This window comes from Tupaia chinensis, unplaced genomic scaffold (genome assembly GCF_000334495.1).
Source record: "Tupaia chinensis unplaced genomic scaffold, TupChi_1.0 Scaffold150128_1, whole genome shotgun sequence".
In the NCBI taxonomy this organism is placed as follows: Eukaryota; Metazoa; Chordata; class Mammalia; order Scandentia; family Tupaiidae; genus Tupaia; species Tupaia belangeri.
Genome location: NW_006209967.1, coordinates 184,790 through 200,982, shown reverse-complemented (window position 1 = coordinate 200,982; position 16,193 = coordinate 184,790). Strand labels below are relative to the sequence as shown.

Here is a 16,193-nt window from a genome sequence, read left to right as displayed (position 1 = left end):
ACGCCTTCTCCTCCATCCTCCTCTCGGGAGCTTGGGCATGCTCGCACACACGCCCGGCGTGAGTTTTAAGCCACCGGGTCCGGGACACGAACCGCGGTCGACTACGTGGGAGTCCAGCGACATAGCCATTACGCTAACTGCTGGTTCCCTAAAGTTCTATATGTGAGATAGCACGCCAGACACCAGCTGATGGAATATTGCCAGAGAGAATTATCTTCTATACTTTTATGTATTTTAATAAAATCTATTCTGTTGGTGGGTACATAGTTATTTAGTATGAAGTTAACATTAGCCTAAAAACGGGACCAGCAGTTGGTGTAATGGCTATGTTGCTGGACTCCCATGTAGTCAACCGTGGTTTTGAGTCCAGAACCCGGTGGCTTTAACTCCTGCTGGGCGCATGTGTGTGTGTGCCCAAGATCCTGAGAGGAGGACGAAGGAAAAGGGATTGCAGTGTGGCCATCCACCCTGTGGGGAGGAGTGATTTCTCGCTTTCTGTCTCTCTGTTTCTCTGTCTTTCTGGCGAGCTCATGTGCCCTATAGCAAAAACCTCTCTTAAAAAAAAAAAAAAAAGAAAAAGAAAAAAGAAAGAAAAAGAAAAAAAAATTAGCCTAAAATGATAAAAGTCACCTTTATATAGATCAGCCCACTGTAATATCAAAAATAGTAATATAAATACAATTACAAAAGATAATTTGGGCTAATATAGCACTTTTCTTTTTATATATGAACAGGAGTCAATTTGCTGTTGGGAACACGATCTAATCTGTACTTGATGGACAGAAGTGGAAAGGCAGAGATTACTAAACTTATAAAGCGAAGACCATTCCTCCAGCTTCAAGTTGTGGAGCCACTCAATTTGCTGATTACCATCTCTGGTTTGTTTAAGAACTAAAATTAGCTGAGTAATTACACTGATTAATTAGGCTGCAAACTGGGTTAAAGACTTTCTCAGGTGAAAGTGTTCATTGGAGAACACTTTACTTTAAATATAACCTTTAATTGGGACACCAGACTTTCTTGTTTTTTTTTTTTTTTTTTTTTGCCATAGGGTGCATGTGCTTACCAGAGAGAGAAAGAGAAAGGGAATGTCAGAAATCACCCCTCAGGGGGATGTCCATGCTGCAATCCCTTATCCTCTATTCTCTTGGGATTTGGGGCATGTATGCACATGCACCTGGCATGATTTTCAAGCCACCAGGTCTGGGACTTGAACCATGGACAGCCATGTGAGAACCCATCACCTTAACCACCACACCACCTGCTGGTCCCGCTACTTGTATTTTCTTATCTATTTACAATTTAAATGAACTTCCTTTGATTGTAGTGTACTAGGTTAGTGATAGGAAAAATCACACCATTTGTATCCTTGCAGGTTCTTTACTGATAGCCTCCTACAATCTCACAGCATTAATTCTCATCTACCCATGCACACATAATCATACCAACATCCACTATATACCTTTTTTCTGATGGGTTACAAGAAATGAAGAACAGGAACCAGTGGTTAGCATAATGGCTATGTTGTTGGACTCCCATGTAGTCAACTGCTATTCGCGTCCTGGACACGGTGGGTTAAACTGACGCCGGGTGTGTGTGCGTGCGTGCCCAAGATCCTGAGAGGAGAATGGAGGAGAAGGGATTGTGCTGTGACCATCCCCCCTGGGGGGTGATTTCTCGCTTTCTGTCTCTCTGTCTGTCTCTGTCTGACGAGCGCACGTGCCCTATAGAAAAAACCTCTCAAAAAAAAAAAAAAGAGGACAGGATAAAAAAAAGAAATGAAGAACAAAGTGGTCAATTATTGAACTAAAAAGAGTTTTGTCTGGCTCAGCCACAGTAGCTCATGCTGGTTGATGCTGGAGGGCATATGAGAGGCCTCAGTTCTATTCATAGCCCACCCTAAAAGCTTGTAGTCCCAACTACTCAGGAAGCTGAGTCAGCAAGATTGTAAATTAGGAATACTTTGTCTAAAAAAGAGAGAGAAACTTGTTCTCTGGCATATCTGTATCATGAGGGCTCTTATGTATAGAGTTAGTAACAAAAAGAATCCCCTAGAGACCTCTAAAAATTTTTTTTCCCCACACAGTAATTGAATTTCTTAGTTTTAGTCTGTTAGAAAGATCAAGTATGAGAACATATCATGATTGTGAATATGCAAAAGGAAAAGAGTATGAATAGTGATTGTTATTACTAAACAGGACTTGGTATTAGGAAGGCACAAACATTAAAGCTGACTATAGGCAAAAGATGACTGACAAAAGAAGAGTAGTAAAAAAATTGATTTGAATGGTTTGACCATAGAATAAGATGATGCTACTCATAGTCTTTTGTTTGAGTTTGTATATTTCTCAGCTTGCCATGTTATACACTAATGATTATGTATATTCCTAAATACAATTAACTTTGATTTAAGTTTTGGTTGAAGGGGTACCAGCAGTTAGCGTAATGGCTATGTTGTTGGACTCCCATGTAGTCGATGGCAGTTCGAGTCCCGGACCCGGGGGCTCAAACTCATACCAGGCGCGGGTGGCTTAAACTCATGCCAGGCGTGGGTGCATACGTGCCCAAAATCCCGGGAGGAGAAAGGAGAAGGGATTGTGGTGTGGCTATCCCCCCTCAAGGGCGATTTCTTGCTTTCTGTCTCCCTGTCTCTCTCTGTCTGTCTGGCATGCGCATGTGCCCTGTAGCAAAAAAATCTCTCAAAAAAAGATAGTTTTGATTGAAGGAGAAAAACCTTCATAAGCATGCTTGGATGTCCTGATTTTTTGAAATCATGTTTCTTTGTCATCTGTGTATAATTGTTTGAGCCACACAGAAACAATTTTCAGTTTTTTAAAATATCTGGGTGACTTAAAAACTTTACCTCTGGATAACTGATTACTTTTATTCAGCTTTCTCTGATTCAAATATACCCTTCTTTATACCCACGAGCACAAATATTAATAATCTCCAAATAAAAGGCAAACACTAAAGTTTTCTCATATTTTACATTACTTGGTTGATTGTCTCCCATGTCTCAGTTTATGGTGACAGACTCCCACAACACTTTGAAGTGTATTTTAACTTCAGTTATTATATTCTATTTCAGTCCTCTCATTTGGTCTTTACACACTGCTTACATTTGAGAAAGTAGAGAAGTTAAACTTCTCTCAAATGTGAACTCTTTTTTACAACAAATGATTCTCAGAACATAAGTAAAGGAAGATACTCAATAGTTTAAAGCATAAATTTATTTTACCATTTAAGAATAGAATGGCCAGGGCTACCAGATGTCATTGTGATTAAGGTGCTGGATTCCCAGGTGGCCAACCATGATTTGATTCCTGGACCAGAGACTTGGAAATTCACACAGGATATGCATGTGCATGCATGCCCAAAATCTTAAGAGGAGAATGCAGGAGAAGGGAGTGTGGCATGGGCATTTCCCCCAGGAGGTGATTTCTCACTTTCCCTTTCACTGTGTCTCTGTCTCTCACCAGCGAGCATACATGCCCTATGGCAAAAACTTTAAAAACATAAAAAGGATAGCATGACCATAGGCATAGATATCTAAAGTCTAACACAGTTCCAAAACCTTTACATAAAAATGCTTTAAACTTTGATCACACAAGTAAGAATCTTATTTTGGGGCCCAGAAACCTTGAAATAATAAACCCTAAAATTGACTAAGAAAAATGAATATTAAAATCACAAACTAGGAAGAGAAATGTGTGCTCTTAATGATCTGTATCTCCTTAATGAATTATAAGAATTCGATGGGATTTATAAGTAGTAAATGCATATTAAAGATATATTGGGTTGAGGGAAAAAATAATAAAACTGTCCACTTATTTTGTAAACATTGTAGAGTGACAGGACACAATGAGACCCATCCTACTAGCCTTGAATTTCTAAGTAGTCAATACTTAGACATCCCTCTCATACACATTTGCCAGGGACAGCTTCTAGGTTTCTGAACACCAGAGGTGTCATGACTTAACAAAATATCAAAGTCAAATGAATGTGTAGTAATTAATTTACTTGCATAGTAACAGTCAACTTATCCCAAAGAAGAGTTGTAGATATATTTCAAATAGGCACACAGGTGGTGAGTAGACACATCAACTATCTCTTGCAAGTGAGAGACAAAAATAGATCTTGCTATTACATTTTAAAACTGTGAAGGGGAGTCTATGAGGCAATGGAGGTTTTTACAAATGTTTTTTATTTTAATGAAAACATTTTACAGCAAAGACAAAAATGCCAGGCCAGCTAGTGGTGTGCTGGTTAAGCTGACTGGATTCTGCATGGCTGACTTAGATGTTCAAGTTCCAGATCTAGTAGCTTAAAAAATACTCTGGGCATGTGTGTATGCATGCCCAAAATTCCAGAGGATAATGAAGGAGAAGGGATTTCAGCATGGTTATCTACCCTAGGGGATGGTTTCTCACTTTCCTGCTCTCTATCTCTCTCCAGTGAGCACATGCACCCTCTGCAAAAACTAAAAAATAAACAGATAAAAGAAAAATGCCATTTTTTTTTTTGCTCTTCTAGTATATGAGAAGACTGAATTGAAATATGGTATCTTTTCTTATCTATCAGGCCGTAAGAACAGACTTCGGGTGTATCATTTGACCTGGCTCAGGAATAAGATTTTGAATAATGATCCAGGGAGTAAAAGAAGACAAGAGGAAATGTTGAAGACAGAAGAAGCTTACAAAGCTATTGATAAATTAACAGGCTGTGAACATTTCAGTGTCCGTAAGTTCCTTTATTTTGAAACTTTATTTTATTTTTAAAAAATTTATGAGAGAAAAAGAGCAAGCTAGTCATTCCTAACAAAGTCTTGCCATGTTGAGATCTCCTTTCCCCTGCCTCCCAGTTAACCAGAGGATCACAGACTTGTGACACCGCACCTGGCCTGTTTAGATTGGGCTAGGAACAAAATTCAGGCCTCTCATGTATCCTCAGCTACTGCACAATGGTGATTGGGCCTGTAAGTCCCAATTCATGTTAATGTAAATATATATATGGTGCTTCCTTTCATTTGGTAAACTACACAATTATGAAAGGCAAAGTAGAGATAGGAAACAATCTACAACTTCAAATATTAAGATGTGTGAATTTCACTGAGACATGTTCCAAGTCTTTTAGCCTACAATCTTAGCTCTTGTTGAGAAAATTCTGATTGAATAAAACAGTTATTGTAGTTGGTTAGTTCACTTTCTCACCTTTCTTTCTTTTCCAGTCCCACTGAATATTAGGGATAAACCAGTATTTTTTTCTTGCCTCTAGACAGCTTTGACTATGTAAATATTCTTGATTTTATGTATCTTCACTGTCTTGAAGAGATTCAGACAATATTCTCTTTCTTTGGAAGAACAATAAAATGAATTCCTCCTAATATAATATTGGCAAGAAAACTTTATGATGAATCAAAAATAAAATTCTTCTATGTTCTGCTGACTCTTGCTCCCACTGTCAATATTCATTAATATAATCACAAACTATTTTCTGTCTGATTCAAGTTTTCATATCCCCTGATTCTTCACCATCATCCTCTAGGAAATGTAGTAACAACTTCAGGGGCTCAGAATCTTGCTGTTAACTGTCATAAACTATGAAGTAATGTCAATCCACTCCATTTTATTTTTGAAGCCAATTCCCTCTACTCTTACCCATTTTTCTTTTTTCTCCCTTCACTAATTGCCCCTTCAGCTAGAACTGGTGGCACATGTGGGAGACAGCTGGAATTACATTATATGAATTGCAACAGGATATTTCTATCCTAAATGACCATTTTTGTCCTACATGTAAAGTGGCTTTCCTAGGATGGGTTTTCGTACGTATGTGCGTATCGACACATGTACAATTGAAGGGGGAAATGAGTACTCAGAAAACTTAAGCATTAAACATACTACTTTCTCCTCTAATTCCAGTATCATTACTACCCTCCAAATCATATTATATAAACTTCATAGCCCTAGAGGTAAAAAAATAGTCCCAGATATTAACCCAGGAGTTTAGATAGCAGAATTATCTCTTACCAACTTGTAAAATTTTAGCTCAATAAGTGATAGTTTTATAGATACTCATCTAGCAAGCATGCATTCTTGGTAAGGTATGGACTAGTTTAAATCCAGCTTTCCTCTCTGGCCCTATTCCAATTTACTCCAAGTCTCACAACAACCAAAAACATTGGTCCCACTGACAAGTGAATATGTAATATCTTCATACAGTAGAACAACAAGGGGTCATAATTGCATTGTGTTTTCATAGTCTTCCAAGATCCACAAACAATGAACTGGCACCAATTGCTGCCCTATATTAAATGTACAGGAAATCGATGCTTAATAGAGAATTCCTTTGTTGGTAAGGAGTTCATTAATTTTGCTCCTTTGACCTATTTGGGAACAATCACCCCAAAAAGAGAGTAAGCTAGTCTCAGACAAGGGGGTGTGGGAAGACTAGCTAAAGAGAATAGAAATAAAATTTTACTCAAGGAAAAGGGATTTTAGTGCAAAGTGTAGCACTATCAGGTAAGATAACATATTCCGTATGGACCAAAAGGATTAGATGAAAGCAAGAACATATTTTAATATTTTCTCTTAAAAATAGCCTGATTTAAATAATTTACATAAGAATGCATTCATTTAAAGTTCATAAGTCATTGGTTAATATGCTTATAAAGTGTGCAACCATTATCATGATCTGATTTTCATCATCCTTAAAGAAAACCCATATCCACCAGCAGTCAATTCCCAATCCATTTCTCTTCCCTTCTCCTTCCTTCCTTCCTTCCTTCACAGTCCTAGGTAGCCATTGATCTACTTTACTTCTCTATATATTTGCCTCCTATGGACAATCAATGTAAGGGGACCATATATTATGTGGCCTTTTGTCACAGGCTTTTTTCAGTTAGTATAATGTTTTCAAGGTTCATCCATGCTGTATCCTACACAAGTTGTATCAGTGCTCCCTTTCTTTTTACTGCTGAAAAACATTGCATTATATGGATATATATCACCCTTTGTTTATCTATATATAAGATAACAAACATGTGCATTCTTTACACTTTTTAGCTATTAGGAATAATGTTACTATGAACATGTTTTTGTGTGTATTTTCACATGTGGATAGGTCTGTTTACTCTTAGATAGTACTGCTAAATGGTTTATCATAGTGTCTGCACCATTTCACATTCCATTAGTAAAGTATGAGAGCTCCATAATGTCTATATACTTGACAACACTGTAGATGTCTATCTTTCAATTCTAACCATCCTAGTTGGTTTCTCACTGTGGTTTTTATTTGTATTTACCTGATGATTAGTGCTGTTGAGCACCTTTTCATGTGTTTAGTGACCATTTGTATATCACTTTTGGAAAATTGTCTATTCAAATATTTTGCCTATTGTTAAATTGGTTTGTTTGTCCTTTTCTTGTTGAATTATAAGCATTCTTTAAATGTTTTGCATACTTGATCCTTATCACTTATATGATTGGAAAATATATTCTCTCACTCCATAAGTGATATTTTTGGTTTCTTGTTGTCTCTTTAGATGCACAAAGTTTTTGATTTCAAGGAAACCTAATATGTCTATTTTTTTCTATCATTATTCATTTGTTGTCAATTATAGGAATTCATTGCCATATTCAGTGTCATCAAGATTTATCTCTATGTATAATTCCAAGAATTTTACAATTTTAGCTCTTGGGACCAGCAGATGTCATAGCAGTTACATCTCTGGACTCCCACATGGCCAAGTATGGTTCAAGTCTTGGACCTGGTAGCTTGAAACTCAGACTGGGAACATGTGCATGCATTCCCAAGATCACGGTAGGAGAATGAAGGAGAAAGGATTGTGGCATGGCTGCCCTCACCCCCCACACCCCCGGAGGGGGGGTGTGATTTCTCACTTTCCCTCTCACTATCTCTGTCTTTTTCTCTCTCTCATAAGTTAAAAAAATCTACATTTTTTTAGCTCTTACATTGAGATCTGCAATGGATTTTGTGTCAATTTTGGTATATGGGGTGAAGTACGAGGTCCAACTTCATTGTTTTGTATGTGTATAGCCAGGTGTCTCAGTGCCATTTGTTAAAAAGACTTGTTCTTTTCCTAATGAATAGTATGCTATTGATCATACATGCATGTATTTATTTGTTGACTGCCAGTTCTATTTCATTGATCTATGTGCCTATATCTATGTCAGTGCCATATTGTTTTTATCTACTATAACTTCAAGTAAGTTTTGCAATAGGAAAATATGAATCCTCCAAGTTTGATTTTTCTTTTCAAGGTTGTTTTGGCTATTCAAAGCCTCTTGCAATTCCATGTCACATTTAGGGTCAGCTTTTCCATTTCTATAATAAAAGGTCATTGGAATTTTAATTAGACTTGCAATAAATCTGTAGAAGTCAATTTGGATAGTATTGCTATCTTAACAATGTTAAAGTCTACCCAACCATAATGGGAAAAGCTTTTCCATCTATTTAGGTGTTCTTTAATTTCTTTCATCAATGCTCTGTAGTTTACAGTATACTATTAGAGTGCTGTTGATGGCTAATGCATGCACTCCATCAAATTATGCAGTAATTTTGTCACCTTTAGGGGGCATCAAATTGTGATTAAGTAGCTTTTCTAAATATATATGTCTGTGCTCTTAAATTATGATTATGACATTTTGATGACATATACAGATACTTCTATGTTGTTAACTCTGTGGCATTGTTATTTCTTTGTATTTTGTCATTGTAGTCCAACATGAAGAAACAACTTATATTGCAATTGCTTTGAAATCATCAATTCACCTTTATGCATGGGCACCAAAGTCTTTTGATGAAAGCACTGCAATTAAAGTGAGTGATCTTTTCCTTTGGAACATAGTTTTTCTTTTGTCCAGAAAGTATAAACAAGTCAGTATGATAGAATACACATGCAGAAAAATAAACCATTTTTCTATAGTTAATGTATTTTGAACATACTATGTCAATAATTACCATTTAACCCTTCTTTAGACAAGTCATGGGCACAACAGCAAGGGAGAATGTGTGGAAAATCCCTGACCCTTCCTCTTATAGGACCTTCCTTCCAGCTCCTCACTCCCAATTCCTATAGTTAACATGAAGATCTTCTATTCTAGATCCCTAGGCAAAGGCTTTGAGTACCACCCTAGTGACTATAAGCTTAGAAAAGTTCCCTAGACTCTCTTAATTGTGGGGGACAGAGACTAGAGGGAATATAAGAAAAGGCTTTCAGGGGGGAAGCTAGAAGAGGAAAAGAGAGAAGTCTCTTCTGATTGCCAGGGATGTGATAGATGGAGTGAGGAAGAAAGAGGTGGACCTATATTCCTTCCAAGCTGGAATTTTAAACATGTTTATTATTGGAATTATAGCAAAGTTAGGCTTGCCAGTACTCTTCCCACCTTTATTATGGTATAACTGAACTTTTATGGATTAGCCATAGAAGGTAACCATTTAGTGTCCCAACCCATTAAGCTATAGATGATGTTTTTAAATCACATTTCATAAGTTGAGGACTGTTTTTTAAAATCAAGAGTAGTTTATTTATAATATTCCAGAATTTCACTTGAGTAGGATTAATTTTTATTTATTCCTATCAAGTCCAGGAGTCCCTAACCTGGGATGCATATCAGAATTAGCTAGAGCATTTGTTAAAACTTAGTTTCAGACCCGACCCCAGGCTAAATTAGTGGGTCTGGAGTGGGGCCTGAGAGTCTATATTTTTAGCAAATGCTCCATATGTTATTAAAGTAGTTGGTCTATGGATGGGTTTTTTTTGCCAAGAATTGATAAAGACATATCCTGATATACCCCAGAAAGGTATCCATGAAATACTTTTGTGTCTTAGGTCAGGATCTGTTGAGATGGTATGTTTTGTAGAACAAAATATCATATGTATACAATACAATTGGCTAATCCTTAGAACTTGCAGTCCATGTCAATTTGCCCAATAATTATGTTATTTTATAAATATCACAGATTATTACATAGACGGTTTGGGTCTTCTCTGACACAAATCACATCTCTGATCTGATCTCCCTAAATTGGACCTTGAGTCAGCTGTCAGCATTTGGATATGGGTTTGTTCTTGGGTGTCTGCTGATTGGTCAGAGCTGCCTGGTATGGAGCTGGAAAGCAGAGAGATAAATACCAACAGTCTGTCTAGTCTGATACATAGTTCCTGGTCCAAATCCTTACTCCAGTTCTTGAATCCCATCTCATGACTACAGTACGGTGAATCCTGTGATGTTTAGTCTTCTACTGTGACCTGATCTTAGCAATGAATCCCTGTTTGGCCTTTTGTTTCCTTGGACTAGAAACCATGGTAGCCTAGAGTACATCCAGTCTATGGTAGGCTAACATGTCTGGCCTTTTTCATTCCCTACCAAGTATGCATTGATCAATCAGCAGATTCCGAAGGAGACTACATGTCCTATGAAGCCTATGTACGAATACTGGCAAAAATACAGGCAGCTGACCCAGCGAACCGGTTTAAGAGACCAGATGAGCTTCTTCATTTGCTGAAGCTTAAGGCAAGGAATTTAAAGACAGCAAACAAGAGTGCAGGGCCATACAAAACTTTTTGATCATGGGCAATTTGGCTTGTGAAAAGAAACTCAATATTTAGAAACTGAATATAATTATGTCTTTGTTATAGTAATAGACCTAAGAAAAGTTTAATACATAGATTTCTAAGTAAAATATGCCATTTTAAAAAATCCACTTATGTTTTATGGGCTTGTCAACATGGCAAAAAATGGAGGAATTTTCGTCTTTGTAAGAGTGTCATTTTTGGCTTTTTGGCCAAATTTGATTTTATATTTGCAGGTATTTCCAACACTTGGTCATAAGCCTGTGACAGTTGACTTGGCTATTGGTTCTGAAAAAAGACTAAAGATTTTCTTCAGCTCAGCAAATGGATATCACATCATCGATGCAGAATCTGAGGTTATGTCTGATGTGACCCTACCAAATAATGTAAGATAATATCTTCAGATTCCTAGAAATGATTGTACATCACATTTGAGTTTTTCTGTAAAAGCTATAAAAGGTTTAACAATATGATTAGCAATGTCTATATTGGACCGAGACCTAAAACTAGGTACAAAATGCCAGGAAGTGATCATGCATAAACAAAAACCACTGATGGTTTCTTAATTCAGATGACTGAGTGTATTCTGCTCATAGATTTTGTTTGTCTGGCACGGTGTCTCTTTTCTTCATTTTATTTTAATGGGTAGAGTATACACGTAAAAAATCTTGTCTTCTATTAATAAAGCAGAAAACTTGACATCAGGACCATATTACTATCTGGTCATTATCAACTGGAATTGATTTTTTCCTGTCCTCTTTTGGATGGGATATATACACTATATTCCCTATTCATCCATCTTTATACATTTAGAGTAACTGGCCCTAGGAGGCATTTGAGTTTGCAATCCTTGCTATAGTCCTTCTGTACCCTATGATATAATACATTAACAGATTTTTTAAAAATATAAGACCAGTCTTGCAATATTATTGTATGTATCCTCCCTGCTTTATTGTATTACTTTAACTGTGATGTGTGGCAAATTACTGTAAACTGTTCTCTTACCATACCAATTATATCAATAACTGGAATTTATGATCAAATGATTCAGCATTTTAAAAGGAAATATACCTCGACTCTTAACTAATTATGAGTCGTAAAAATATGGCACAACATCTAAAATATGGATAGTTGTAAAAATGCTACACCTAATATCCCCTCTCATCTATCATAAAAACATAATTCTACTCTCTCTCAAATTTGATGATGGCAATATTTGTCTTATTGATGACTACATTTGAAAGGAAGACCTGAAGTAACAGTTTTCTGCTTCCTTTTCTTGATTTCTAGTTCATAGACAGTTAAAATTTTAAGTTTACGATTATACAAAACTTACAGGAGAGAACTTTTATGTACTTTTTCTTTTTGTGCCAGAGGGTGTGTGCACTAGCCAGTGATAGACAGAGAGAGAGGAAGACAGAGAAAACACCATCTAATGCAATATGATCATGCCACAATTCCCTCTCCTTCATTTCTCCACCCCTCAAGACCTTTGGCATGTATGGACATGTTTCTGGTATGTTTCCCAAGTCACAAGAACTGGGATTTAAACCACGATTGGCCATGTGGGATTCATCTGCCCTAATGACTAGGCCATGAAGTCAACCCTGTGTACTTTTAAATTTCTTTAGTCATATGGTATTTTGAACAGTTTTAAAAACTATATTATACATCTCTTAACAAATTACATAGAGTGATTGTCAGAACACTAGCAAAGACAAACTTAAAAACATTTTGATCATATTAGCAATCTAGCTGTTCACTCAGTTTTCCTTATGGTTATATAGAAATCACCGTTCATAATGTAGAAACCTTTAATCATGGCCACAGATAGTTCTTATTTAAAAACTAGCACAGAATTGAACATGACAGCATTGACCTAACAGGAATGAACATTGTCTGAATTGACGCATTTGAATAGCCATTCAAGATGGTTGAACTTTGTGTTCCACCTGAGTAATAAGCAAAGAAAAGTATTTCCTTTTAAAGCAATCTGGTACTTACTGTGGAAGCTAGAATGAGAGAAAAATGAGTTTTTCAAAATCATTTTCTGACCTACTTATGATGCTGTATGTATATTCCAAAATATTTTTAACTAAATGCCCTAGTGTCTTGGCCTATTAAAAGAGAAAGGACTCTAATATAAGGGAAGGAAGGGTGTCTTCTGAAACAGAAGGTGCTAAAAATAATGTTTTTCCAAGAGTGCTAGATTACAAAAGCTCTCATACTACAAGGAACCATGTGTGCTACAGCATATCTGGTTACTTCAGGAATCATTTGAGAAGCAAGATAATGACCTCTGAGGCTGTCTGGTTTTGCAGCAGTTCAGTTTTATTCTAAAACCATTTTATTGAGACAACCATCTTTCTTGCAAGTTCTTTTGCTCTCTTCTTTCATCTATTTTTCTGATTCAATTGCTCATGCAAGTGACCAGGGAACGCATTAAAATTGCTTTTCGCCTCTGGATCCCTATTTTAGTTTTAAGAATTGTTGTTGCTGAGACATGGCCTCAAGCACTTGGCCTGAGTACGCTGGGTTTGGCAAGTATAGTTTTTGACCTTTTGTTTCTATCACTTGCTAACTTGAAGAAATGATAGAGGAACACAGTTGTTCATTTCTCAGGAAAATACTGTTAATATGACATACCTGTAGTTTGAACAAATTTTTAACTATTGTTTTATGCACCATAAAATTTAGAAATGCTTAGCTATTTCATATTATGTAACCTAAAGCATCTCTAAATTTGTATATCAAATATATCTTAAGATTATATAAGTTGGATATGAAATCCTACATTTTTTGTGAAGGGGTAGATGATGACTATTGTATTTCATGCTGTGAAGAATATTCTGAAGATGCTACTTGTAAGCATTTTAAGATCAAGCTATTTTTAGGTTATATACTTTAAATTTCTGATTCGAATGAATTGACTGACAGCCCTGTATTCTGTATTTGTTAACCTGATTTGCATGTTTATTGCTAAAGTATTAGCTAATATGCTGAAATTAATCTTAAATCCAAGTCCATAACAAGTAATATTTCTCCTATCGCTATACATGATACTTCATGAAATTTCAAGAAATTTCTCAGTATTGTAAATATATCCCTACTTTTTTCAAACAAAACTTTCTTCTAAATATAAAGGAGAATATTAAACATTGATGAATTTATGACATGGAAAGCAGCTCTTTTCAAGTTCTGGGTAACATTCTGTTCAATCTGGAAACAGAGGTTTCTCTTCCTTCCTGAACTTTGAACCTCTTTTGGTCTTTATTACTCAGCCAATCTGATTTGATTAAAGTAGTAGTGATAAAATGTTGGACATATAAATCTTTATGAAACATAATTCCAGCCCCTGGAAATCATTATACCACAGAATATCATCATTTTACCTGACTGCTTGGGAATTGGCATGATGCTCACCTTCAATGCTGAAGCCCTCTCTATGGAAGCAAATGAACAGCTCTTCAAGAAGATCCTTGAAGTGTGGAAAGATGTACCGTCGTCTGCAGGTATGTATAAAATGTCTTACTCTTTCAGATGATCCCAGATAAATTTTTTAAGGGTAAAATATACATGCTAAGAGAATGTTTTCTGAATTACTGCATTTTCCCAAGACACATAGTATTGATTTGGGGTCTTGTGTTATTTACTCCTTTAGTGAAGTGATGCATGTGCTTGTTGTAGGATTAATGGATTCACAGGAGTACCAAGAGAATGATTTTGATGATTCTAATGGTTTATTTGCAATAATTACATAATGGAAATGGGAGCTAATTTCTTTCCTCAAGAATCTATCATTTTATTTTAACTCCTTTGATGCAAACTTTATGTAGATGTTGAAAATGCTTCTTTACATCACATTGATTTTGAGGATTACCTTTATCTCAGTAAAGAATCATTATGACAACAAAAGCAAAATATTTCTATTTTTGTATAGTCAATCCTGTTCTATTTACTGAGTGATATACTTGTGAACGAGCGAATCATTTACAAAAAGAGATAGATATGACAGACTGGGATGCCTATTAGATACCACCCAGATAGCATCATAAAGAAAATTTCCTTTTCATCTTCATCAGACCAGGACATTTTCTCTTCCTAATTAATGCAGGACTTTTGAGCTGGGAAATCCAAATAATATAAGAATCTTATGTATGTTCCTGAGGCTTGGTAACTACAGAGGTAATTCTACATAGAAAACAAAGTACATATGAAAAGTAAGAATATTAGAGAGAGTAGATGGAAGATAAGTATTCCTGAAACAAGGAGTTTAATGGAGCGAATAAAAGAGAAATGTAGGAGTGTGTATGTGTGGGTTGTGTGTGTATGTGTATGTATATCTCAAGAGAACAGCCAGAAACCTCTGAAATCTCTATAAAAATGGCTAAATGTGATCCTCATATGACCTTAAGGACCAGTTTGAAAGAAGTGCTTTTTAATGAATATTGTTTTCGTGTGGGATAATGGCACATTGCATTGCATCTGCAGAATCCCTTTCCTTTTGCATGCATAGTCAGTATTAAGGAATGTCCTGAAAACCTGCTCCAATTTCTTCAAACAGGTAAGAACTCACAGAGGGTTTTAGACTATTTTAAGTGACAGAAAGCTAATGCTTCCAATACAACTGACAGATTTGGGGCAAAAAATAGTAAAAACAATGATTCATATCCTGACCTTGACAGTGGTACCTTTGTGATCAATATGTTAATCAGAAATAGGAATAGAGACATTTAGTTTAAATGTAAAACTGAATGACCCCTATATTTATGCCATTTGACAATCACAGGATTCAAAAGGATCTTGAGAAGTCATTTGATAGAGCCCTTGTCCCTAGGCTGGACAACTTCTAATCCAAAACAAAACTCTATTTTAAGTTCCTAGAATTTCAAAGACATCTATATGTGAAATAAACTATAACTCTATCAGAACACAACATTTTAGTTTGGGTATTAAGGCTAATTTAAGAGTATACTAAAGACTACAGTGTAACACTAGTATTAAGGAAATAAATTACTCATTTTTTTGTGTCTAAAAACAATTGCATTGTTATTTAAAAGTAACCTAGATTTAGATGCTCACAATATAAATTGTATATTTCCTTGAGCTATAATAAATGTTTTCAATAAGGTCATGGCTTTGTATTTCCAAACAGATAGAGGCTTAACAATCACAAGTATTTGTAAGTGTTCCTATTTCCAAATATTCGATCCCAGCTCAGAAAGCAAACTAGCTAAGTAGCTATGTTCATTGACAGGCTTGTTTGATTCAAGACCAAGGTAGACATTACGTGTTGCCAGATTACTGCCTGGCTCAGGAAGTAACCTCTGTATTAAGTTTAAAACTGTTTGTTCAGAGGCCAGCTGGTGATCTGGCAGTTAAAGCAGCCAAATCCCATGTGATAAACCACATAGTTTGAGTCTGGACCTGACAGTTTGAGAACCATGCTGAGTGCCTCTGTATGTACACCTAAGATCCTGAAAAGGAGGGAGAAATAGAGGGGAAGGGATTTTGGTGTGACCATGTCCTATGGGGGGGTGCTTTCCTGATTTCTCTCTCTGTCTCTCCCTGGCAAACATACGTGTCCTTTAGCAAATTA

General features: G+C 36.2%; 1 protein-coding gene and 1 long non-coding RNA gene across 2 annotated transcripts in view; one reads left to right on the top strand and one right to left on the bottom strand.

Annotated features, from left to right (window-relative positions):
• LOC102501164 (uncharacterized) overlaps positions 1-16,193 on the bottom strand; it is a 153,472-nt gene that overhangs the window by 96,883 nt on the left and 40,396 nt on the right. The window lies entirely within an intron of this gene.
• Positions 1-16,193, top strand: part of NRK (Nik related kinase) — a 167,848-nt gene that overhangs the window by 145,085 nt on the left and 6,570 nt on the right. Inside the window, exons 22-26 of the mRNA XM_006171949.2 lie at positions 735-878; positions 4,582-4,740; positions 8,738-8,838; positions 10,831-10,980; positions 13,947-14,106. Of these exons, the coding sequence (XP_006172011.1) occupies positions 735-878; positions 4,582-4,740; positions 8,738-8,838; positions 10,831-10,980; positions 13,947-14,106 (714 nt within the window). The remainder of the gene's footprint in view (positions 1-734; positions 879-4,581; positions 4,741-8,737; positions 8,839-10,830; positions 10,981-13,946; positions 14,107-16,193) is intronic.